General features: G+C 39.1%; 1 protein-coding gene across 2 annotated transcripts in view; it reads left to right on the top strand.

Moving 5' to 3' along the window:
• SLC39A10 (solute carrier family 39 member 10) overlaps positions 1-27,158 on the top strand; it is a 132,310-nt gene that overhangs the window by 79,257 nt on the left and 25,895 nt on the right. For both annotated transcript variants that reach the window (XM_082689067.1, XM_082689066.1), the window contains 2 exons: positions 17,884-18,908; positions 21,430-21,637. In XM_082689067.1, the coding sequence (XP_082545193.1) occupies positions 17,895-18,908; positions 21,430-21,637 (1,222 nt within the window). In that variant the 5' untranslated portion in view covers positions 17,884-17,894. The remainder of the gene's footprint in view (positions 1-17,883; positions 18,909-21,429; positions 21,638-27,158) is intronic.

Below are 27,158 nucleotides of genomic sequence, written 5' to 3'. Positions count from 1 at the left end.
AAGTAACAGAACAGACACGGGACTATCATAGGGACGTTAAGCGGTGTGATTCCAGGCTCCCTGTAACAAGAACTTGAAGAGCAGACTTGACGTGGTGGTTTTGACACACAAGGAGAAAAATGTAGGTTTGTACATGAAAGTTTAACATACAGTAAAGATGGGTTTGATATGTTGATACTTGATTTGGTTCCTTGAATCTAGGCTCAGATGTTTTTATTCTCTCTTGTTCAAGTTAGTGAAACAGGAGCTTCCCTGGATTACATACACCCAAGTTCCCTTACAGCACGCATCCAACTTCTTATGTGGATGAATCTCAGTGGAAATATTAAGAGACTGTTTGAACAGTGGTGGGTTTTTTTTTGGGAAGAGCTACGCTGGTGTTTGTAGATGAGGTCTCTGGTCAAGTGGGAGAATGAAGAAGCAGAACTTGAAGCTGTACCAGGATGTAGCTAGCTGTTCCTGCTGAGAACTCATTACTAAAAATAATTTTATGCCTTGAAAAGTTTTTTTTTTATGCTTGAAAAGTTTCGTAATATCCGTGAAACTGGTATGTTGTGATGATTCTTTCCTACTTCTCAAATACTGGTGCACTGGGTGTTTTGTAATCTAGAATTGGCCTTGGACACACGCTAAATGTGCTCTTGAATCTTCTCAATAGCACTTTTTTGAAGGAATCAAAACAGAGCGCCCTCCCCCCCACCCCCCAGATAGATACACTTTTTGGAAGTTAAGTGAAAGATACTTAGTGCCACATTTAATACCTTAGGGTAATATGCTTGTTTTACAGAACAGCTTTATATACAGTAGTTCTGTTGGTGGAGAAAGGTGAGCGCTCTTCCCCCTGGTTTGCGGATTGGAAACCCTGACAATGCTGGGATGAATTAGAGACAAAGGTTTCTGATCCCAAGGATCAGAAAATGATCCTTGTACACTTTGACTGTGTACAAAGTACTATATTCACCACGTGTGTCAGAAATGAGATTTAAAATAGATCCTGGTTATATTACCATTAATAACTTGCACTCAAATAGCATTTAGTATATTGTTAAGTTAAACAGAAAAATGTTCAAAGTTTTTACCACTTAAAAAAAAATACTTGTTATTTTACTTGGTTGTCTTAATTTACTGTGAAATAGAACAGGTATTAATAATCCCCTCTTTACAAGTGGTAATAAGACCTAAAGAGGTTAAGTGATTTGCCCAGCGACTCGTAGCGAGTGAGTGGCAGAGCCAGATCTCTGAGGTCTTTGACTTCTCGAGTGGTGTTTCTTCAGTGTGCGAGCAGTCTCTCGTTGTGTGTAGTGCTTGCTGTTGAATAACAGGGAAACCAAATTGGTATCTGGCTACCAGTATGGGTGTAAAGTCATTAATGAAGTCATTTAGTGGTATAAATGTCAGTGATTCAGGATGTATGTAAAACTAATTTCTACTATTATTTAAAGAAGTCCTATAATGAAATCTTTTTAAAAATGAAATCCTTTATGAAATTGGGATACTGTGTACATTTATTAAATGGATTTTTCACGTAAAGTTTATTTAAAGTAAGATATATCTATATAATCCAGGTTGGGTGTTTTCATTATTTTTTTCTTTTGATTTTGCTGTCATTCAGTGACCTTCAAAATAACCATTCCTGGAGCATTGAAATGCTTTGAAATGCTTAGTTTTAAAACCTTGCTAAGCAATTTATAGTATGTTTCCTATGATTATTTGTGTGTGTGTGTGTGTGTTTGTGTATGTATGAGAGAGTGAAGTGAGATATAAACTTCCTTTAAAAAACACCCTCTTGGGGCTTCTGGGTAGTTCAGTCTGTTAAGTGGTGGCCTTCAGCTCAGGTCACGCTGGGATTGAGCCCTGGGTGGGGTTCCTTGCCTAGCAGGGAGCCTGCTTCTCTCTCTGCCTGTAGTTCCCCCTGCTGGTGCATGCTCTTTCTCTCTCTCTCTCTCTCTCTCTCTCTCTCTCTAATTAATTAATTTAAAAAAATACTCTCGAGTAAATATTTTTTTTAAGTCAAATGTTAAATAGATTATACACAAGATATATACTACAGGCCTTTCCAGTAATAGCAACCTATTGTTGGAAATAGAATTATTTAGCGTGTATTAGTTATTTTATGTCAAGCAATGATTTTGTTAACTGATCTGTTGCTAATCTTACTGACTTTTAAATATTAACCGTAAGTAATCGGAGACAGTATGTTTTCTCTTTAAAAATTTTGGTAGTATACTTTAGATGACTCATTAGTAATTACCTCACAGTGTTATGGTTTTATCATATATAAATATGCTGGTGTCATAGAGAGAGTCCTAGATATTCAAGTTAGAGGTTTGCCACACACTTGAAATATCACATTAATCATATCATATACATCCGCTGGGTCTTAGATTTCTGTTTTTATAGGAGTATTTAGCTAGTATACTTAAATATCTTTTTATCTTAAGCCTTCTGTTAACTGTATTATGTCTATATGAAATGAAGATAATTATCTTTAGACAAAATATAGAAAAATTTGTATTGTTAGCAATTAGTGTATATTTCAGTTTGTTCTTGATATAGGTGTCTTAATTTTATTTAAAAATTCAAAAATTGGAATTTCATACTTTATGCAGAAAAAATTACCATAGAAAGCCTATAATTAAAGATGTTTACAAGCCTTTTAAAAGACCTTGGTATGGAGATTATCAACCCTAATTACTTCTATTTGTAATAGAAATGTACACAGATATGTTTAATCATATAGTTTGTTAAGCAAGATCCTTTGGTTACCAATAATACCTTTTTTCTTCCTGGTTAAGAAGTGGTTTTCTATTACAGTATTTTTAAGTGCATAAGAAAACTAATGAAATTAGGTCTGTAGTTTACAGGAGTATCAGTTTCTCGGTTTTGAAAATGTACTGTATTATATAAGCCGTTATTAAGAAAATTGGGCAAAGAGTGTATAGAAACTGAACTGTATTTACAACTTGTATTTTAAATTATTTTTTACATTTAAAGAATTTTTATTTTTTACAGAGAGAGAGTGTGTGTGAGTGGCAGTGAGTGTGGGGAAGGGCAGGGGAGAGGCGAGAGGGGTCCCAGACAGGCGCTACACTTCCGAGCTGGGCCTGCCTTGGGGCTCGAGCTCACGACCTGGAGATTGTGACTTCAGCTAGAACCAAGAGTTGGACACCAACTGATTGAGCCACCAGGTGCCCATATCTGAAGTTATTTAAAACAAAAAGTTAAAAAATAAGTTTGGTTTTGGAGATGGGCAAATACAGGTTTGTTAATAGAAGCTATGTATTGCTGATTTTACTAACTGAAAGTTGAAATATATATATATATATGTATATATATATATATATATATATATATGAGATAGTTGAAAAATATATATATATTTTTTAAGATTTTACTTTTTGAGTAATCTCTGCACCCAGCATGGGGCTTGAACTCAAAACCCCGAGATCAGAAATTGCATGCTCCACCAACTGAGCAAGCCAGGCTCCCCCAAAATATATATTCTTTTTTTTTTAGGATTTATTTGACACAGAGAGCGCATGAAAAAGGGGAGCGGCCGGTGGAGGGAGAAGCAGGCTCTCTGCTGAGCAAGGAGGTGGACGCAGGGCTTGATACCAGGACCCTGGACTCAAGACCCCTGCTGAAGGCAGACCTCTGACTGACTGAGCCACCGAGCTGTCCCTGAAATACACTTGTGTGGCTCAGTCTGTTAATGGTCTGACTATTGAATCCAGGTCAGATGATCTCAGGGTCACGTGACCCGCATTTGTCTCCGAGCTCGCGTGCAGGCTTCTTGAGATTCTCTCTTCCTCCCTCTGCCTCTCCCCTTACTCAGGCCCTCTAAGTTAATCAGTCAGTCAATAAATAAAATCCTTAAAAAAAATTGTTTTGTCTGAAATAAAACACACCTCCAGGAAAGTATCCAAATGTTAAGTACAAAGCTTGTCAAATTTTCATGAAGTGAACATACCCCTGTAACAGCACCGAAGAAATAACACACTGACAGCTGCCCAGATGCCCCTGCTTCCTCCCCACCACCTCCCGTGGCAATTTATAACCACTGTCCTCACTGAATAGTTCGTTTGTTCTTTCTTTCCTTTTTTTTTTTTTAAGCTTTTACTTATTTGATAAGAGAGAGACAGCAGGAGAGGGAACACAAGCAGGGAGCGGGAGCGGGAGAAGGAGGCTTCCTGCAGAGCAGGGAGCCTGCTGCGGGGCTCGATCCAGGTACCCCGGGATCATGACCTGAGCCAAAGGCAGTGGCTTAACCAACCGAGCCACCCAGGCGCCCCATCTTGGATTATTTTTCAGAGAGAAACTTGATTGTTTCTTAAGCCGCTGTCCTTTTGGGAGGGGTTCGTTGCAGTAGCGCTTAGTCTGCGCGGACGAATGCATACTTCATCCCAGTGATTCTGAAGCAAGCATTTATGTAGCGTTCTGAAGTGCAAAATTATGAATGATTTACTGAGAAAAAACACCTCAGGTTTAAATTTACACCTATGATGTCACTCATGTATTTGCATTCCTGTGATACTCTCTTGAATGTAAGTAAGTAGAGAAATCAAGATACTGGGAATTGTGGCAATAAGCAGATTGAGTCCCGTACACTTAAAACAGGACACATGACGGTCTGAGTCTCCTTCAGACCCCCCACAGCTGTGTTTCATGTGAAAATGGTAACCCAGAGGGTAAGGAGACCAGCAGGCACAGCTGCAGACCTTGTTTTGTTTGTTGGCCTTTCGATATCCCTGACTCTCCTCCGAGGAGGCAGATTGGAGGCCCGCTCTCTGCACCTCCCCTCCGGTTCGCATCTTGAATAAACTCTCTTCTTGCTGAGCAGTCGATGTCTCTGGGCCTGGGTCTACCGTGTGTCGGGCTTTACAAACCTGGGCTCAGTTACAAATTCGGTGACCGGCCAGGAGCTCCTTGCCTGTGGTTTGCTGACCCCCAGTCAGTCATGGGAGTCTGGTGCTGCCTGGGATCTCTGTCCTAGCGGCTCTGTCCCTGGAGCCTCAGCTCGACAGAGTACCATGAACTTCTGGTGCTTAACTCTTGTGACAAGGAAACCATTTTTGGCTTGGATGGCCGGTTCTTGGTCAGTGCTCTATGTGCCACGCCCAGCCTGTGAGCTGTTTCTTCCTTTTCGTTTGGTCTGGCTTCTCAGATCTCTTTCTCCCATTGGATTACCTCCACATAGGGGTTCTTGCTCTCTTAGCTTTCTTCTCTTAAGGAAAGGCTGATTAGAAGCCTTTTGGTTCAGTTGGTGAAGACGACTTTCAGGGAGGAACCAGTGTTCACAGAGGTACCATGGACTTCATTGGGTTGGTTTGTTGCTGCAGTTTTTGGTATCTTTGGACAAAACTGGCCATGTTCTAAATGGAAAATGACAAGATGATTCCCATATGCAGGCCTTTGGGCTGTATTCTCCAAAATTGGGCAATGTTTAGTTACGAATCCATGAAAAGGGAGAAAAAAAAAATCACCTCTTTTTGTAACACTGCTTGGCCACAATATTTATTAGACTTCAGAGAAAAATGATAAAATAATAAATAATAAAATGATAAAAATGATCTCCACACCTTAATAGAGATCAAATTCACAACCCTGAGATGAAGAGTAGCGTGCCCTCCCAGCGGAGCCAACCAGGCACCCCTGGGTTTTATGAAAGGGAGATACTGGGCCTTCAGTGAGGATTTTTTGTTTGTATATTATTTGTGTATTTGTGTGTCCATGTATGTTGTAAATGTGAGATACATTTTCTATCCCTCCAGAGGCTATTGCTAAAATTAGTTTTTTTTTCTAAAATTAATTTGTAGAAGAACTCTAGTTAGTTGGTTCTTAGGCAAACACAAGAATTGGATTTTCTAAAATCCAAAAATAGAAACTAACCAAGTGTTCTTCAGGTCCATGTGATCTGGGAAAATATTCAGTACTGAAGATAATTTGAGGTTGTTGGTTTAATTAAAATAGGCATGTCTTTAGAGTTGTCAGCATTAGATGTAGAATTTTTTGTTCTGCCTACGTTTACCAGAAGTGAGGTGGGCTCATGTTATTTTTGTTGCAAAATTTGTTGGAAAGGGGGGAAAAAAATAAAGCCTCAGAAAGAATTCTAATAAATAAGACTAGTGGAGACCATTCTGTATGCAGGGAAAATGAGACTCATTATTTAAAAAGGAAAATTCTGGGAGAATATCTGACTGTAAAAAGGAGAGTTGTAGAAGGTTTATGAGAAGGGAATCTTTGGAAAGGAATTTTATTCACAGTTGGGATCAAGATTGTGGAGATTAGTCTGTAAAAATGTTGGTTGGGGAGTAGTCAGCACCCGGAGAAGAGGAGGGAATGCCGAGAGCCAGGCGAGACCGAAGGCGAGCAGTGGCGCTGTGTCAGCAGAAGCCTCGGCTGATACCTACGTCTCAATAGTTGGGTTGCCCTTAGAACCATCCTGAGCTGTGGCAAAAGGACTGCACTTTGATCCCCTCCTATGGACCGGTCAGTGGATGTGACCGCCTGGGAAGAGCGCGCACTCTGGGCGAGGCCGCCGTCTTCAGTCTGTGCAAACCCCACGAGCCTCTGAGAGGAGAGAACTGTGGGCGGCGGCGTTCCCTGCGGTCGAGAGCTTTCCTTCCTGCGGGAGGCTCTGATGGGGACATCACCGTATCCACGGCAAGAACTCCCAGTCTATACAGTGCCTTGGTGTCCTTGTCTTACTAGGTTTAGATACATACACACACACACACACACACACTCTCTCTCTCTCTCTCTCTCTTGCTAAGTACGTACCAACATGGGAGGTGATAGGAAAAAGGAGGGACTGCATTTTTTTTTTTTAATTAGAAAACATTTTTTGAAAATACATGTTGGAATGAATGCGTTTCATCAGAAGTACCCCAGTGTAAGATTGGAATTTGGGGGGGCTCCTGAGTGGCTTAGTCGGTTAAGCATCTGCCTTGTGCTCATTCTGTCTCTGTCAAGTAAATAAAAATCTTTTAAAAAAATTGGAATTTGGTTTTTCTCTTTGTAAAAAGAAGTTTCTTAGATTATTTGTCTAAATTTTAAAACCAAAGGTGGTTGTCTTTGATCTGCCTAGAAGAAACCTTTCATTTGCCTTTAGAATCTCTTATTGCTAAGTAGATAATCAAATACTAAGTTTTGTAATGATGTGTAATGCTATTTAAGCCATGTTCTTTAAAACCTTCTGATATTTCTGACAGACTTCAACTTCTGACAGACAAATTCAACTTCTAAGTGAAGTTTTTTGACTAATGAGGCTAATTTGATAGATCAAATTACATGGGGAGCATTGTCAAATAAGTGATAATAAACCTTCTTAGGTTATATTGTATAGGTGAATGCAATTGCTTTTCCAGAAATTATATAAAATTCTTAAGGTTTTACCAAATCCTCATATGATGTTATCACTTAATAATTCTAAGTATTGAATTGTGTGTCACAGAATCACAGAATTTCCTTGTCAGTTGCATTGTAACGACAAATACCTGATACCCCTAAACCAAGAATTTTTAGCACTGGGGCACCTGGGTGGCTCAGTCATTAAACCTCTGCCTTTGGCTCAGGTCATGATCCCAGGGTCCTTGGATGGAGCCCTACATCTGGGTCTCCACTCAGCAGGAACACTGCTTGTGTTCCCTCTCCACTTGTCTGTTTGTCTGTCTTTTGTCTGTATCTCTCTCTCTGTCAAATAAATAAATAAAAATTTAAAAAGGGATTTCCAGAACTAACGGGAAAACGGCACTATTTTTGGTGGAAACGAGGGTGGTTTTAGATTTTATGTTTCAGTGGTACACACTGGTGAATGTTAGATTCCAGTTCTGGTGAACTGTCTTTTTTTTTTTTTTTAAAGATTTTTATTTATTGGGGGGGGGGTGTGCATGAGCTGGGGGAGGGGCAGAGGGAGGAGAGGGAGAAGCAGATTCCCCACTGAGGAGGGATTCTGACACTGAGGCTCAATCCCAGGACCCTGAGATCATGACCTGAGCCGAAGGCAGATGCTTAATGGACTGAGCCACCCAGGCGCCCTTGATGTTCTTCTTCAAGGATTAGTTGTTTTCCTGTAAAACTGGTCTGTATTCTGAATTCTTCTGGTTTTCTTAAATATCTGGCCAAGACTCTCCAAACTAAGGTTTCTGATTTTCTCCTTTTCTCTTGACTTGGAATCATTGAGAATTAAAACTTCTTTTTTCCCTGAAGTTCTGCAAAGTGGAGCTAGATATCTTGAGATAAACTTGGGAGAAAATTGCCACAATGGCCCATGTTTAGATAGCCTTCATGCCTGTTGCGGTACGGGCCACTCAGAGATGACCAGCTGTTGTCATTTGCTGGATCTGCCCCTGGAAAATCCAGACCTTGTGATCCTCACAGAAGCAGTTTTATGGATCAAGGATGAAGAGGAGTGCTGGCTGCTGGGGTGACCTGTCAGTTATTACTCATTGCCAAGATGATCAGAAATCAGGTTGCTTGATTTCTGGGGTAACCTGTCAGTTATTACTCATTGCCAAGATGATCAGAAATCAGGTTGCTTGATTGCCCAAGGGAACAGGTGGGCATGTCAGGCCACCAAGTTGGCAGCTCCTACAAAGACTTCAAAACCCTCTCTAATGGCTTTAGTACCAAACGTAGACTTAAGTCAGTACCAACCCCAGTATTCCACTGTAAACCAAGGAGCTAAAGAATGAGGTTTTGGATACATTGCTGGCACTAGCTAGAGCTAGCTGGACATACAACGAACAAGGATAATTCTTATCCCAGACATCTTGTGGAAAAAACAATTAGTTGTATTTACCAGAGCACCCCAGATGGGTGAGATGTGACTCTCCAGTTGGTCCAGAAGTATATTGTGGGTCCCAGTCTTCAAAGAACCATCAAAAGAGAGTAAAAAGATCTGACATTTGTGCTAAAAACTATCCTGAGACTGGGCTCCCACCAGTTCTAGAAGGTATGACACTTAGAGTCACCAAACTTGGAGGAGACGAGCTGGTTGATGCCACAAACAACAGGTAATTTTAGCATTTGCTGATATTTATAAACACCTTGTTCAAGTTGAGTTGAAGCTTTTCCATGCCATTCAGAGAAGGCATCAGAAGTTGTCAGAAAACAAAACCAGGTTTGGATTGCTGCTAACAATTCAGTGACAGCAGAATGGTATTTATGGCAAAGGTCCCATAAGCCAGTGTCCGGTGTGATGGTAAAACTCCGTGGAAAGTGCATGCTTCATCCAGCCCCCAGTCAGCTGGAAAAATGGACAAAAGTGAATCATATGCTTAGAAAAACTTAGGCAAAAGTTTGTGAAGAAGCCAATTTCAAGCTGCGGGGAAAGCCTTGCTGGTTACCCTGCTTCGGGTAAATGGCCCCTAGCGATAAGCCTGGTTTCAGCCCTGGGGAAGTACTCTGGGGAAGGCCCGTTCTGCATGCTTTTCAGGACTTCGGAATTCCTGACAGGCCTGCATTAGGGAATTGGGTCCTATCAGAGATGTTCAATCTTTGGGAGATACTTAGCTGCGCTACGTGAGTTTGCTTGCAGCAGGTTGACGTATGCCCCACAAATGTGCCCTTACACTGCTCGAATCCTGAAGACCTGGGGTCACAAAAGACCTGAAAGAGGAAGCATCTGGAGGACCGAATCCAGCCTTGTTGGACGGGACCTTCTGTGTGCTGTTGAGCACCCGTTCTCCAGTGATGCTAAAGGGAGTTAGAGCCGCCGCCGCACTCAGGTGAAGCTGGTTCTGCAGGAGTTCGTAGGTCCCCCGTACCCTGTCAGCAAGGAGAACATCAAAAAGACTCCTGCTTGCATCGGTGACCCTTGGATGGGCCTAAAACTACTCAGGAGAGCTGGTCCAAAGAAATCAGTCAATACTTAGCGTTTTTCTATTGTTGGCAACCTCTCAAGCTTGAAAAGATAATCCACCATTAGGATTTCGGCAGTGTTGGCCAAGGCTGGCAGTTGTTCTCACGGTTGAATATGTCATTCTGACTCCATGCAGAGTATGGACCACAGCAGCCCAGCAGTAACGCTTGTGACCTGGTGCACCCCATCAGTTTAGAGTCTGGTTAATTCCAGTCGTCCAGTTAACCTGCTTCTTGATGATATTTTCAGGGATTCTGCAGAATGAAAGTAGTGATCCTCCTGAATTAATAGGTGTGCTGTTACCGTCGCCAGTTTACACTTTGTTTGTAGATAGGAATACTTCACTAGGGGAATGAGAGTGCAGACCTCTTGGTAACGGAGAATGTTGTGTTTCAGTTGGTATGTTGGAACTAAAGAGTATTTCTAAATGAATGCAGAAGGTTCCGCTCTGCTCACTCCGACCTCCTCCCATTTCAGCCAGGAGTAGCTGAAGTAGCTGGAGCGGTCGTGGTCCCATTTCCCTCAAGAAGGAGGAATGATCAAAAGATGGTGGTGATTGAAACAGATGGTGATTGAAACAGATGACCAAAGGTTAAGAGGACTAAAAAATGCAGCTGCAGCTTTTCACCCAGGCCTTTCTTGGTTTGCCTTGAGAAGTGGCTCTGTCTCCTCCTCCGGGCAGGCAGATTTCAGGCCTGCTCTCCCATCTCCTGCTCTGCCTCTCCAAGAAACCCTTTCCTTGATGCATATTCAGAATCTCGGTGAATGGCTTTGCTGCACTGTGGGCATAGAACTTGTTTGGCTACCCACGGGGTCAATTCTTTGTTGCCTGATCAAAATAGAAGTATGTTTCATTTCCACCGCTGGTACCTGTTCATTTGACAGTGTGGTAACGTGCACGGATTAAACCGCAAGACATTCACAATCCAATGAATGGAGCGACACGCACTGAAATAAATACTCTCTTTCACTAGCATCTTCTGCAAGGTGAACTGCAGGCAGTGTAACTGTCCTCTTTCTGCTTAGCAGTGATCGCCACAATTACCCATGCTCCTTCATCCTCATTAGTGTACAAGTAAAATTAATGTATTTTAAGTGGTAACTTTATCCATGAGGCTGTATAAGAAACTGAAATGTTTGGATTTAAAAACCAAAACTTCAAACTTAACGTAGCTTTGGAATTAGAAAACATTATCGACTAATTCGTTTTTTTAAAAAAATTTTTTTGGGTAAGATTTTATTTATTGATTTGCTTGAGAGAGAATGAGAGAGCATGAAAGGGGGTTAGGTCAGAGGGAGAAGCAGACCCCCTGCTGAGCCGGGAGCCTGACGAGGGGCTCGATCCTAGGACCCTGGGATCATGACCTGAGCCGAAGACAGAGGCTTCACCCACTGAGCCACCCAGGCACTCGGATTTTTCAAAATTCTTACGCCACATCTTTCACAAAATAATTCTGCCTAATTTATTTGGGGAATCCTAACATTCAGTTGGCTAAAGTATCATTTTAAATAAACGGGAGTGTTTGATTTATCTGTGTTGATTGTAGTTCTCAGACATTAGCTGTCTGACTCAGAGACTCGATAAAACACTGCCAAGCTCTGCTGCCAGAATTCCTGAGTTACTAGGTCTGGGGGTGCTGCAAGGATTTGTATTTCTGACAGGTTCCAGGGGGACCGGTGCTGCTTCTGCGGCCCTGCAGCCGTGCTCTGATGAGTCACGGACAGAGGTTGTGTGATATCTCCTCAAAATTAAAGAAGAGCACTTAGAAGAAGCTAACCTGAATTCCAGCATGCTCCTCTAACAAATACTGTTTCGTCACAGTACTTCGGACCCCCCTCTTTTTAGGAAATGAAACACTGCGGATGCAGCTAAGATGTGTACACACCATCCTCTGCCATCGGACTCTCCTCCTCTTCCTGAAAAGTAACCATTCCAGAACGTAACCGTCCCCACATTAGGTTCTTGCTACCTGTCTGTATATATGTCCCCAAAGTAAAACGTTTTGCATATTTTAATGGTGTTTAAATGATAGGACGTGGGTCTTTTTTGTGCTTTTTAAATTGTTTCTTAGCTCTGTGCATGTTATATATTCTCTCATAGTTGCATATTTATAACTGCAGTGTACTTTTTGATGACATACCACATTTATTTTATCCATTCTTCCATTGGTGGGCATGTAGGTTTGTGATGGGCACTAATTATTACATGATTGTCATTCCTTAGAAATAAGGAATTTTACCTCGCTGCTTCCTTTCCTCATTTTTCCTTGCTATTAAGCCCTCCGCGTTCTTTGAGCACTTCCTCTCTTGTATGGAGGAGACATCGCTTCCTTCCATTCCCAGGGGAATGAATATCTTTGTCTAAGCCAGTCACGGTAGTTTCTTCCTTTACCAGTGATGGGTGAGTAGTACAGTTCTGCTCTTAATATATGTAAAGAGAAATCTGGGAGAAACTTTAGGGAAAGACTCTTCTCCCTGGGTAAAAAGAGGCATGAAGAGGGGCGCCCGGGGGGCTTGGCTAAGCGTCTGCCTTTTGCTCAGGTCGTGATCCCAGGGTCCTGGGATGGAGCCCCGCATCGGGCTCCCTGCTCAGTGGGGAGTCTGCATCTCCCTCTCCTCCCCCGGGTGCCTCTCTCTCTTCTCTTCTCTTTCTCGCTCACTCTCAAATTAATAATAGTAATTATTATTATTTTTATTTTTATTAAAGAGAAATGAAGATGAATCCTCCAGCTTTGGGTATAGTTGTGTAACGATGGGATGGTTTTAGCAACAACAGATCCTCGCGAGGGGACAAATCAACGAGCTTGGGGTTTTGATCATGTTGTTTCCCTGAACCACCCATTTCTTCCAACTATTTTTTTTATGTGAAATATTCTTCTAGTGTTCTGTTATTTACGGTCAAAGTATCCTGGTACAAGATAGTTAACATTTCAGAAAAAAAACAACAACAACAGTACTTCAGTGAAGAGTCTTGAGTTTGTCTCCTGTGTCTGAGGGCAGGGTCACGTTCACCCTTAGTAGAGGTCAGATTGCTTCCCAAAACGATCGCACCTGTAATCCACACTCCCATCAGCAGTGTTCCTGCATTACATCTTTGCTTAACCCATTTGCCAGATATTTTTATCTGTTAATGTCTTGGTCCATTATCTGTGTTAGTAGTTATGTTATTTTTTCAACAAGCTGTCCTCTTTTTTCCCCCTAAGATTGGTTTGTTATTTTAGAGGGAGAGAGGGAGAGCCCTTGAGCAGTGGGAGGGGCGAAGGGAGAGAGAGCAGCAGACTCCCCACTGGGAGTGGAGCACAGTCTGAAAACCCTGAGCCAGACAAGAGTTGGGCGCCCACTGACTGAGCCACCCAAGGGCCCCCGTCCTCTTGAGATCATCTGTGTAGCTATCTGTGCAGTATTGGAGTTTCTTCCATATCGATTAAATATGTTTTATATATTCTGGGTACTGGTCTTTAATATGCATTGTTTACAGGTGCTCATTGCAAAGATTTCTGGTTTGTGGCTTGTCATAGGCTTTGTCTGTGGTGGTCTTTACTGTAGAGTAATACTTAAAGAATTTAAGTTAAGTTTTCTTTTAAAATTTGTGGTTTCTGTGTCTTACCTGAAAAATTTTTTCCTGAAGTCATAACACTCTCCTGAATTTTCTTCTAAAACTTGTAAAGAATTTTACTGTTCACATTTCGTCTTTTGGAGGTGACTTTGGTGTATGGCGGGAGGAGAAGCTGCTGCTTCACAGTCAGTATTACGGATTTTCTTTCCGAAATCTCTCCTGTTCCTCTTGTGTATTTGTCTGTTCCTGTTGCCAGATCGGTATTATTTTAGCGAGTGTAACTTTATAAATAAAAATATAGTCTTTGTTACCCTGCTAAGCTATCAGATTGTTTTGCTGTCTTTGGGCTCCTGCTCCTCATAAGAATTTTTGGGTAAGCTTGTGCCATTTTACCGAAATCAAATAGCTACTAGGATTTTAATTGACACTGAATTAAATTGGTACATTTGGGAGGACTTCATGTACCTTCTCTCTCCCCCATGGAGGTGTTCTTCAGTAATCTTACACATTTCTTTTTCTAATGGTCTTCTGTTTATTTCTAGAAGCCTTATAATTTTTAATCACATTTTCTAACTGGTTTTCAGTTGAAGAAAATTTTACTTTATTTTGTTATTTTATTTTATATTAAAGATTTTATTTATTTGACAGAGATAGCAAGAGAGGGAACATAAGCAGGGGGAGTGGGAGAGGGAGAAGCAGGCTTCTGCAGAGCAGAGCGCCCAATGTGGGGCTCGATCCCGGGACCCTGAGATCATGACCTGAGTCGAAGGCAGAGGCTTAATGACTGAGCCACCCAGGCACCCCCCAAATTTTATTTCTAACATTTTCACCAGGTGCTTCGGTGGCTCATTCGATTCAGCATCCTGGGATCAAGTCAGTCTGGTTACTTGCTCGGCAGGGCGTCTGCTGCTTCCTCTCCCTCTGCCCCTTCCCCCTGTGTGTGCTTGTGCTCTCTCTCATGCACACACTCTCTTTTTCTCAAATAAGTTTTTAAAGAAATTAAAAAATAGCTTTTTCATTGAAATACAGTATGTGTATAGAAAAATGTAAGGGATGCCTGGGTGGCTCAGTGTGTTAAGCCTCTGCCTTTGGCTTGGGTCATGATCTCAGGGTCCTGGGATCGAGCCCGATGCGGGGCTCTTTGCTCCAAGGGGAACCTGCTTCCTCCTCCCTCTGCCTGCCTCTCTGCCTACTTGTGATCTCTGTCTGTCAAAAAAAAAGAAAAGTACACAGTAAAACACAATGAATTATCACAAAGTAGGCATATTTGTGTAAATGTTACTCAGAAAAAGAGAATGTTACTTCACTTTCCAGTTCCAATTATTACCCTCTACCTTCCTTTCAAAAAGTCATCATGGAGGTGCCTGGCTGCCTTAGTTGAAAGAGCACGTGACTCTTGATCTTGGGGTTGTGAGTTCAAGCCCCGTGTTGGGTGTAGAGCTTACTTAAAAATAAAATCTTTTTAAAAAAAGTCATTGTTATTTTGGTTTAGTTTTACCCATTTTTAACTTTATATAAATATATATGGCTTATTACATGCTTTGTGTCTGGTGTGTGCTTCAGTGTTTGCCATCTTTTCCACAGTCTGTGAGATTTATTTGTGTTGATGTGTGAAGCTATAATTTCGTTTTCATTCCTGTGTCGTATTCCAGTAGAAGATTACTCTGTTCGCCCATTCAACGGTTGATGAGCATTTGGTCTTTTTTCCAGTCTTAAGCTATGATGAATGCTGATTGTGCTGATTTTCATGTTCTTGTCTGTTGGTGTCAGTCTGCATGCATTTCTGTGGAACATATACCCAGGATTAGAATTGCTTTGTGAGTGGATATGCTTATGTTCAACTTCTGGAAGTTCCTGTCAGACATTTTTCCAAAAGATACCAAAGTATGGTTAGTCCCACCAGTAGTGCATTCAAATTTGAGTTAACTCCATATTCTTAACCTACATCTTTTGTATTTTTTTTTCATTCTGGTGGGTATATAGTAGTTATTAACTGTGATTTTAATGGATATTTCTCTGATAACTATTGAAGTTGAGACCCTTCGTATGCTTAGTAATTTGGCTCTTTTCTTATGAAGTGCCTGGTCAGACTGCTTCACATTTCTCCATTGAATTTTCTCATAATTTTCATATTCCCTTTTAGAAATTCCTTGTACATTTTTGACTGGTAATGTTGTGGTAATCTTTTCTAAGTTTGTGGCTTGCTCTTTTTTTTTTTTTTTTTAAGATTTTATTTTTAAGTAATCTCTGTACCCAACATGGGGCTTGAACCTACAACCCCAGTATCAAGAGTCACATGCTCTACCTGAGGCACCTCCCCCTTTTTGTTTTAAAGACCCGTGGCTTACCCTTCTATTTAAAAAAAAAAAAATTAGACAGTGTGTGATTGATTGGTAGGGAGAAGCAGAAGAAGAGGGGAAGCAGACTCCCTGCTGAGCCCAGAGCCCAAGACAGGGCTCCATCTCATAACCCTGAGATCATGGTCTGAATTGAAACCGAGAATTGGACACACAACTGACTGAGCCACCCAGGTGCCCTGTGTCTTTTTAATTTCTTAATGATATCTTCTGAAGAACACAAATTCCTTAATTTTAATTGGAGTATTCTTTATTCATTCCCCTTTATAATGTTTTTAATGTTTGGTTTTGAATGTCTTGAAGCTAGTCTCCCAAATCTTCGGGATCTATACTTTTCCGTATAGTAGCTATCAGCCACGTGTGTTTTATCTAGCACTTGAAGTGTGGTTAGTCAGAATTAGGATGTTCTGTAAGCGTAAAATACATGCTGGATGTCAATGACATAGTATTAAAAAAGAATGTAAAAAGCTAAGTTTTTATGTTTTTTATATTTATTACATGTTGAAATGATAATATTTTGCTTTTATAATGAGTTAAATAAAATACATCATGAAAATGACTTCGACCTGTTTATTCTAGAACATTTTAAAATTGACTCACATGCATTTCTATATTCTAGAAGTGTGCTGTCCAGTAGAATTTTCTGTGATGATGGACATGTTCTATATCTATACTGTTAAGTACCCATGAGCTGAAAGTGTCTATTGAGTGTTTACAGTTTAGCTGAGGTGATTGAGAAGCTGTATTTTAAATGTAGTTAGTTTAAATTTAAGCAGTGATATGTGGGTAGTGGCTACCATATTGAATGGCACAGTTCTGGACACTTTATTGTTTTAACATTTATTGCTTTTTAGGTTTACAATGTGTCTGAATTGATTTTTATATATGATGTGAGGTAGGGGGTCAGGTTTTATTTATTTATTTTTTCTTCCAAATGTAAAACAGATTGACCAGGAACCAAGGAAAAGAGAATCTTTACTATTTATTTACTCATTCATTCATTCATCCATTCATTTATTTTTAGTTTTTTATTTATTTGACAGAGAGAGAGTACAAGTAGGCAGAGCAGTAGGCAGAGGGAGAGGGCAAGCAGATTCCCCACTGAGCAGCAGGGACTCAATTCCAAGACCCTGGGATCATGACCTGAACTGAAGGCAGCTGCTTAACCAACTGAGCCGCTCAGGTGCCCCAGATCTTTACTATTTTTAGACTCTGTTTTGTTTCTTCGGTATATTTGTTTATTCTTCCACTAAATACCACAGCTACTTCAGTAGCTGGTAGAGTAGGTGCTCCTCTCTTATTCTTCATGAAGTCTTGACCATTCTTGGACTTTACTTTTTCCACACAAGTATTTCTTCTGGGATTTTGATTGATACTACATTGGATCTATATCACATCCAGTCATGAACATGAGATAGCCATTCATTTATTTAGGTCTTTTCATTTCTCTCAGTAATATATGATCTTTTATTTATGTAAATGTCTTATACATCTTTTGTTAGGTTTATTCCTAGCTATTGGTATGATAAATGATACTGTTTTCTAATTTCATTTTATAATTTTGCTAGTGTCTAGAAATAAAATTGATTTTTGGTTATTGTCCTTAATATGGCAGTTTTACTAAATTAACTTACTCTTATAGATTCTTTTGGATTTCCTACATACCCAGTTCTGCCGTTAGTGAATAATGATATTTTTCTTTCTGATCTTTATACCTTTTACCATTCTATTTCATCTTGTATATTGCACTGAACAGGACCTCAAGAACAGGGGATCAGTTAGTTTTCTTAAAGGACCAGGTAAGCGGGAAACCAGCAGTTCCTGTATAACTATATGGTAGATTCTTAAGTGTTATGCTTAAAGGGAGTCAGGATAGTCTATAGATGGAGTGATGAGCAATTTGTTCTAATTGGAAGGACTGGACACTATTTTGATAAATTAAAAGGGGCCATTTTTATAGGGAATTGAAGAAGGAAAGAATGATTTATAGCACTGAAAGAAATGTGAAACGTTTCCCTCATGGTTTGCCAATTGCTGGAGAGTTTATGATGATATTGAATGTATCTAAGTACGAACTAATGCCTGCTTCTCTTTTTAAATCCCTTTAGGAAAAATAGAAATGAAGGTACATATGCATACAAAATTTTGCCTCATTTGTTTGCTGACATTTATTTTCCATCACTGCAACCATTGCCATGAAGAACATGACCATGGTTCTGAGGAACATCACAGACATCGTCGTGGAATGACAGAATCGGAGTCAAGCAAATTTTCAGTGCTGGATGCTGAAAATGAAAAAAAATATTATATTGAAAAACTTTTTGACCGTTATGGTGAAAATGGAAGATTATCCTTTTTTGGTCTGGAGAAACTTTTAACAAACTTGGGCCTTGGAGAGATAAAAGTAGTTGAGATTAATCATGAGGATCTTGGCCACGATCATGTTTCTCACTTAGATATTTTGGCAGTTCAAGAGGGAAAGCATTTTCACTCCCATAACCACCAGCATTCCCACAATCATCTGAATTCAGAAAATCAAACTGTGACTAGCGTATCAACAAAAAGAACCCATAAGTGTGATCCAGAGAAAGAGACAATTGAAGTATCTGTCAAATCTGATGATAAACATATGCATGACCATAGTCATCGTTTATGTCATCACCATTGTCTGCATCATCGCCTCGATCATAACGGCACTCGCCATTTTCCTAATGATTCCGTTGCTCACAGTGAGCGTGGGGAGACTAGCCATGAACCTTCAACAGAGACCAATAAAACACAGGAACAGTCTGAAAGTAAGCTACCGAAAGGAAAGAGGAAGAGAAAAGGGAAGAAAAGTAATGAAAATTCTGAGGTTATTACACCAGGTTTTCCACCCAACCATGTTCAGGGTGAACAGTATGAGCATAATCGGGTCCACAAACCTGATCGTGTACATAACCCAGGTCATTCTCATGTACACCTTCCAGAACATAATGGTCATGATCCTGGTCATGTACACCAAGATCTTAATCCTGATAATGAAGGTGAACTTCGACATACTAGAAAGCGAGAAGCACCACACGTTAAAAAAAGTGCAATTTATTCAGCTGCTACTCACAAAGATCATAATGAAGATCACCGTCAGCATGAGGTAGGTGTAAAGAAGATGGTTGCTCCATAATTCTCAGATAATTGTGGAACATTGTAGATAACAAAAGAAGTAACAGTGGAGAGCAGTCAATTATATTCAAACTTATTTCCAGGTAATGTTCCTGAGCAAAATTCTTTAAGGAATTTAAATCAGATTAAAGTTTTTTATCTGGATTTTCATTTGCAGTGTTCTCAAATATGGGTTCCTCAAATCTAAATACTTAAAGGTTGTTAGAACATGTATTCCTTATTTTACTTTCCAGCTTATGACTTGTTTTGACTTCCCAAGTTAGTTTTCATTTTGTTATTGCTAGTTGGTTCTAGATGTTGGAAAATTGAAGTCCTTTCTGTTCACCTGCCCTGTTGGAAAGTAGGCATTTTCTTTTTCATAATTATTAACTTAAATGAATTAACTACAGAATGGTTCCTAGTCATTTATGTAGTTCTAAAGTCAGTTATTTTATATATGTGGTAGGTTTGTTTTTTCTATGTCACTTTATTGTAGGGCCTACTTCCTCATAATTAATCTATTTTCATGTCTTTGGCAGATGTAGGGTGAATGCAGAAAGATAAAATAATAGGAAAATCCACTAGTCATGGGATGGTTGCCCTATCCTTTAAAATTTTTATGTTCCTTTGAATACTTTCACATTTGATTGGTTCTTTCTCAATTTTTTTTTAACTACTTAAACATGTTTGTTTTTGTTGCATTAAAAGTATATCAACATCCTTGTTGAATTCTAATTTTTAGTACTTATTAAAGTTTAGAAAATTGTTGAACTTACTTATTGTTCACACGTATAAAAAGCCACACTACACCATCTAATGGGGGAAAATGACCTCACCTTTTTTGTTTCTGTCTCTATTATTGAAGTATATTTTGCATTTATGGAAATAACTCTGTGTTTCTTCCCTGTGTAAATAATCAGATACTGGTTTTCAGCAGCACTGATTTTTTTTTAAATTAATTTTTTAAAATTTTAAATTAACATATAGTGTGTTATTAGCCCCAGGGATACAGGTCGTGAATCACCAGGCTTACACACTTCACAGCACTCACCATAGCACATACCCTCCCCAGTGTCCATAGCCCAACCACCATCTCCCTACCCACCTCCCCCCAGCAACCCTCAGTTTGTTTTGAGATTAAGAGTCTCTTAGGGTTTGTCTCCCTCCCGACCCCATTATATTTCATTTATTCCTTTTCTACCCTCCAGGCCCCCCATGTTGCCTCTGCACTTCCTCACGAGAGAGATCATATGATAATTGTCTTTCTCTGATTGACTTATTTTGCTCAGCATAATACCCTCTAGTTCCATCCACGTTGTTGCAAATGGCAAGATTTCATTTCTTTTGATGGCTGCATAGTTTTCCATTTGTATACATATTGTATATACATATACATATTGTATACATATACCACATCTTCTTTATTCATTCATCTGTTGATGGACATCTAGGTTCTTCTGCTAGTTTGGTTGTTGTAGACATTGCTGCTATAAACATTCAGGTGCACGTTAGCAGCACTGATTTTAAAATCCCTTATATTTTAGAATGTCAGTGTCCTTGTAAGGCAATACTTTTATTGATTTACTACCTTAGATAATATCCTAGAATCATCTCTTGATCATAACTACATGTTATCATTACTGTTACTTTTTCTATCAGACTTGTGGGGTCTATATCAGAGATGTTGTTTTATATCCTTACAGGTCTGATGCGTAGTTTTCTGATGAGTTCTGATGAATTTTCTCAGGATTTCTAGAAATGTTCTGTGCACTGGATAGAGTAGTACCTTGTGTTAAGACCTGAGAAGGATACTTTTCTTTTTATATGTTTTGATTTTGTTTTTTGTACCATAAATAAAATCATAATGAGGTTGCAAGTCAGTAAAGAAGCATGCAACCAAAGTGTATGATGTATGAAAAAGAAAGGCTACTCTCTCCTCTGCGTTTGTTTTAGATATTTGCTCTATGATAGGTCCAGACTTTTCTGCTATTTGTTTTCTGCTTTGTTTTGTTTTGTACTTAAAAGAACCAGTAGAAGCTGTCTTCTTTTATCTTCCACTTACAGCATTGGGTTAGAATTCCCCAATATAATATTTTGGGGGGTACCTTAGATAATCAAAATGTCTGTATTGTGTATTTTAATACAAAGTTGTTAAAATTCTCTATGTTTAATAATCTGTAATTATGGATGATTGCACTTTTAATAGGGAAATGATTTTTCTCTTCACCCTTTATGAATGTACTTGTGAGTGATTTTTATTAATTATTGAGGCAAGTTATAATTTTTCATGTGTTGGAGTGAAAGGTGGCTTAAAGTCCACGTAGAGTTGGGTAGTGAAGTTGAATGTGTTTCAGTCATAAATTCTTAAAGAAAATCTTTATTTGTAATAGATATCTGTATTACAGTTTATTTTCAAATCATATTTAGACTTTTTTATTATACAGTAATTTCTTTTTCTGCTCAATCTTCTTAATATAGTCATTTACTTAATTTGTTTTATCAATTTTTTGCAGTGTTTGAACGTCACTCAGTTGTTAAAATACTACGGTCATGGTGCCAATTCTCCAATCTCACCTGATTTATTCACATATCTTTGCCCTGCTTTATTATATCAAATCGACAGCAGACTTTGTATCGAACATTTTGACAAACTTTTAGTTGAAGATTTAAGTAAGGATGAAAATCTGGTTCCTGAAGATAAGGCAAATATAGGGGCATCAGGTAAGAAAGATTCAAGTTTTTGTTTGTTTTTTTTCCCCTCAAACTAGTCTCTCTACTATTTTAAGAATGTAATTGAATTAGAAAGTAATTTCAAATTACTGTTTTCCTTTCGGTGACTTTCAGTATGCTTTAGTCAGGATTAGATAGGAAAGTTTAAAAAAGATTGAGGAAAGAGAAGAGGCACAACAGAGTTTACTTGTCTTTTTAAGATAAAGATTATGAAGGTTTTGCTTTGGACAGAGAACCAGATTAAAAAGAAAATAAAGATTTGTGAGAAATGGATTCTTCTTGAGGAGCAAATGTAAGTAATGGGGCTGCCTGGGGCTGCCGGTTAAAGTCATTGGCATTGTAATTACTTAACGTTAATCTTAGAGTAGAGGGCCTCTGTGAAAAGCTAAGTTTAAATTTGTAAGGAAGTAAAAAGGGAAGTCACTGTGGTCAGACTCTATGAATAATGTCAGAAATGCCAGTGCCTGGCACATGAATTCATTGTGGGCAGTTTTATAGAGCGCGTCAACGAACGTAAAACCAAAACTATTTTGAGGATTCTGTCTAGGCTCTTTTAAAACCATGTCTGGTTGGCTAGATAACCCCCCACCTTGATGTTCACAGGTATCTCCCACTTAATATTTCTAAAACTTCTTCTCCACATAAACTTTGTACTCCTTACTGAATCTCAAATGCCATAACAGTTCATTTTTTTAAATAAGATCTGAAAATCTTTGGCATTTTTCTCTTAAGGTTTTGTTTTTCCTTTTTTCCCTGCATAATCCATCATCAAGTCCAGTTACATCTCCTCTTAAATTCCTTCGAGCTCTATCCACTCCACCATAACTTGGTTTTTGATTGCATTGTTGAAATAACTTCATTACCTTCCCTTTCTAAAAATGCAAATGAGATTTTCTGACACAGAGTTTTTTCTTTTTAGTGACTGCTAACGTCCTTGAACAGACAAATATTGCAGGCATTCTTCTAGACTCAGTGACTTTTACGTTTTGCAGCAGGTGTGGAAGGGGGAGAATGTTCTGTTAACCTCCCGCAAATATCAGCTGGTCAGTGACAGTGCTAGGATTCAAGCTGAGGGAATTCAGCCATTTTGCTATCCACGTGCTAAGTGTTTCACATGCTCCCCCCACCCCCCACTAAATGTTAACAGTATTCTATTGAATTATTTTTGTTTAAAGATTTACTTATTTTAGAGAAAGAGAGCACAAGCGAGTTTGCAGGTGGTTATTAGCGCTGTCAGAAATGAAGGGGCAGAGGGAGTGGGGGAGAGAGAGAATCCTCAAACAGGCTCCTGACCGAGTGCAGAGCTAGACGCGGGGCTCAGTCCCCTGAGGTCATGACCTGAGCCAAAATCAAGAGTCGAATGCTTAACGGATTGAACTACCCAGGCACCCCACTCTATCGAATTATTATGTGAGGGAGCTCTTACATGGTTCTGATTCTTACAGACATTATAAACTGTAGTATAGAAAGGTTTCATGACTTGCCTACCTTTCCCCGGGGCCTAATAAATGGTAGAGCCCACCACACCCGAGGTTTGTCATAAATCCTCTGGGCAGTTAATCACTATGCTGTTACCTTCCAAATTTAGTTAATTTGGATATCCCCTTTAAATTTTGCCGTGTATCTTTATACTATTCAATATTTTTCATTAGATCTCTAGTATTTGTCATTATATCTTTTATATTGTAAGCAGTAATGTAGAATTGTTGCGATGTGCTAGTTGTATTTTTTCTCCTATATTTTAGGAAACTATTATGCTGTATTGTTCGAGTTTCAGAGTCCTTCACTTGGTGGGTCAGGCTTTCCGGGACAGGATCGCTGCCTCCGGCCTCCTCTGTCCTCTTCCCCCACCATTCATTTCTGTCCTCGCAGCCCTAACCGTTATCAGACTCCTGTTGATAGATTATTTCGTTTGTCCCTCAGTTATCGCTGCCTTTTCACATTCTGAACCTTTCTGTTCGAGTGACTACTATGATTTCTCAGAGATTCAGCTCCAGGGTTAGACTCTCTGGAATAACTCACGAAGCCATCCTGGGCTGCATTAAGCTCCCTTCCTTGGCGCTCTCCGTATGTCTCCGTCCCAGCTCAGAACTTAGGGGATTCTCATAATTGGATTTGTTAACTGTTTTTGTTGGACTTCAGTTGCTTAAAGGAAGTGACTGGGTCTTTTGAACAAAAAGAAAGCATTCACATATTGATTGAATGAATAAACTACTTTATATTAACCGTAAGCTTTTAGTTATAACCCAGGAAAGACCCTTGTTGAAAATGAGTCTTTGAAGATCATCTTATGAATGCAGTTGACCTCTGAACAACGCAGATTGGAGCTGCATGTGTACACTTGGATGCAGATATTTTTCGAGAAATATATTGGAAAGTTTCTCGAAGGTTTACAGCAATTTGAAAAAACTAACAGATGAACCACGTAGCCTAGAAATACTGAAGAAAGTAAGAAAAAGATACTGTTGTAAGAATACAGTATATAACACATAATAACATACAAAATATGTGTTGTTTATGTTAACGGTAAGGCTTCTAGTCTACAATAGGCTATTAATGGTTAAATTGGGGAGGAGTTAAAAGTTGTAGTTGGATTTTTGGCTGCATATGGAGGGGTAGAGGTTTGTCCCCTAATCTCATGCGCTCAAGGGTCAGTTGTATTAGGCAGCTTAGTATACTTTGATAATACAGTCTTTTCAGAATGAGTAGAATTCTCATGGACTTGATCGTGTGGAAAATCACAGCGAAGGCAGTACTGGTTGAAATGCCTTAGCTGGAGGGGCACTGTTGCATAGTAGTGAAAGTAACTAAATTGGTGTGAGTGAATATGGACCAAATAGGGATTCTGACAAAAGATGGAGAGGACAGAATTAAAAAACTTTTCATAGCATAGGAATAAAGTAGACATGTTTAAGAATATCACAGTCCAGTATATATGTAAGAGTTTTTTTTGGGATCGAGAGATTCTTTAGAGCTTGAAAACCTACAAGGGAAAGGAAATGCTCTCAATACATAACAGTCTCACAGGCACCTACTTACTGGTTATCTTCTTTGCAATAAGAAAATAACTTTAGATAAATTAATCCTAATGGCCTATATTTATTGGGGCCATACTGTGTACTGTTCTAAATACATTCACAAGGATATTTAATTTGTTAAATCCATGAGATGGGCACTTTTATTTACTCCTATTTGCTGAGGAAAGGAGGCTTGGAGAAGTTAAGTCACTTGTTCACGGTCACATCGATGCCGGAGAGCAGAGCCGTGATACGAACTAGAGTATTCTCCGTGTAAAGCCTGTAATGGTGACCTGTGTGCCGCTCCTCACTGCTTCCTGCTAAAAAGGATCTTAACTTGGGGTGCCTGGGTGGCTTAGTTGGTTAAGCGGCTGCCTTTGGCTCAGGTCATGATCCCAGGGTCCTGGGATCGAGCCCTGCATGGGGCTCCTTGCTCAGCCGAGAGCTTGCTTCTCCCTCTCCTTCTGTCTGCTGCTCTCTCTCTGTCGAATAAATAAATAAAATCTTGGAAAAAAGGTTCTTAACTCTGCTTTGCTAGCAAAGGTGACCCTGGGGGATGGGGAAGTGACCAGGAGATACAGAGAGTTACATATGGTTACATTTAGTAGTGCTTTGACCGGTAATGGAAATATGGGCCGCAAAGTGTTAGCGGTAAGTGTTGGTGTAGGTGTGCTGGAAGTGTAGGTGAGCTAAACCAAAACACCCAAGAGTATTGTTAGGTGGTACCTGTTCAGTCAGGTAAGATCAGTAAAAACAGAGAATTTAAGTCCTCATAGTAGCTTTGAATTCTGGTTTTTGAACAGATAAAATATGTTCCCTTTGCTGGCTTCGTGTTCACTGATCTTTGTAGATGAGTAAAGACCTTAAGAACCACAGTCTCCAAGGTGCTTCTAAATGCTCACTGAGGCAGGAGAAAAGGGGAAGTTAGGTCTGAAATTATTTGACTTAAATTAAAAATAAAACACATTTGTTCTTTACATGGAAAAACAAACTGAAGGGCTTGTTGCCTCTAGAGTTAAAACTAGTAGCTTTTTTCTTTTGTAAGGCTTCTAAGAAATTTCAGTCGTTTTTATATCCACTCTGGATTATAACTTAAGGTTTTCAATGTTTTAATATTGACATAATCTGTATATTTTAACAGAGCTGTTGGCAGATGCTTGACAATAATAACATTGAAAATTGGAGTTTATTCAATCCGAAAAGCCTTAGAGGAAATTATGCTTGCTTTGAAAACAAATATATAATAGTGAATATTGATTAGTTGTTTGCAGGTGGTTATTAGCACTGTCAGAAATGAAGTTTGAATTAAGTATGTCTTGATAGATGTTAATAATTGTTGGAGAGATTGCCCTGCTAGTAATTATTTTTAATGACTGCTGCACCATTAAGAAAGGTTAACTTGTTCCATATAAATCTCCCATAGTGACACAGCTACTATCTCATTACTGTTCAAAGTCTGCTGTGAACCAAGTACGCCATATACTGTGTATGTTAGAAATCGTTTGTTTCACAAGATTGGCTCATTTAGTCATAGAGTTGACCCCAGCTTAATTACCAAGGGGGGGTACAGTTGTGAATAGGCCGCTAAGCATTTTCTGCCAATTAAAATGCTGAAACAGTGTAGAAAACTGCCATCTTGCACATGCTTTGAACTGAGTTAATTAGAAAGTTTCCACAGATGAGCGCTTCTTTTTAAAAGAATGCATTTTCTCTCTAGATAATGAGAAAGGGAGTTGGTGAATAACTAAGCTTGAAGACCTTTAACGTTTTAAGCGACCTAATTTGCAGAATAAGTGAAGCTTGTTTCAGACATTTAACGTTTTTTTATTGTATATGGGATCTTGGGTGCAAATAAAGGAAACATTTGTTAGTTGTATTTGATCGTTTGCATATTGTTGTTAACATAAGTTTTAGAAAAGATGCCTTTAATTGTTGTTGTTTTGGGATCTTTTTTGGGTTTGTTTTATACTAAACAAGTTGTGATTTAAAAAGCACAATAATTTGGTTAGGAATTAGAAAAATTTTATTACCTGAATTGCTTTTTTTCTACACCTAGGAAATTGTAGTAGAGTTTATGTAAGTGGCGTTGGTCTCACCATCCTGAGATCATGAACTAAATCAAGAGTCTGAACTTAACCTACTGAGCCACCCGGGTACCCCTAAAGTAATCTCACTTTAAGTGAAAATGCCCCACCCCCTGAACCATGGGCCTTATTTCTGGTATCTAATCTGTTTATCAAGAGCTGTAAGAAATGTGCAGAAAATGCCCCCTTTTCTGTCACACTGGTGTATTTTCACAAATCATATTGTGGAAACATTTCTCTTGTATTCTGGTTATAGAATAGAATTATTACTATATAATAAATGTAGAACACTATATATCATGTCATGTATTAATATATAATAATATATATTAATAATATAATATAGAATATAATAGTTACTGTATAATCAGTAAAATTATATAGTGAAATTTTTAAAAAGTAGAAAATGAT

This window comes from Mustela nivalis (genome assembly GCF_964662115.1).
Source record: "Mustela nivalis genome assembly, chromosome: 11".
NCBI lineage: Eukaryota > Metazoa > Chordata > Mammalia > Carnivora > Mustelidae > Mustela > Mustela nivalis.
The sequence above is the reverse complement of the archived record's forward strand: the minus strand, read 5'-3'. Positions and strand labels throughout refer to the sequence as shown.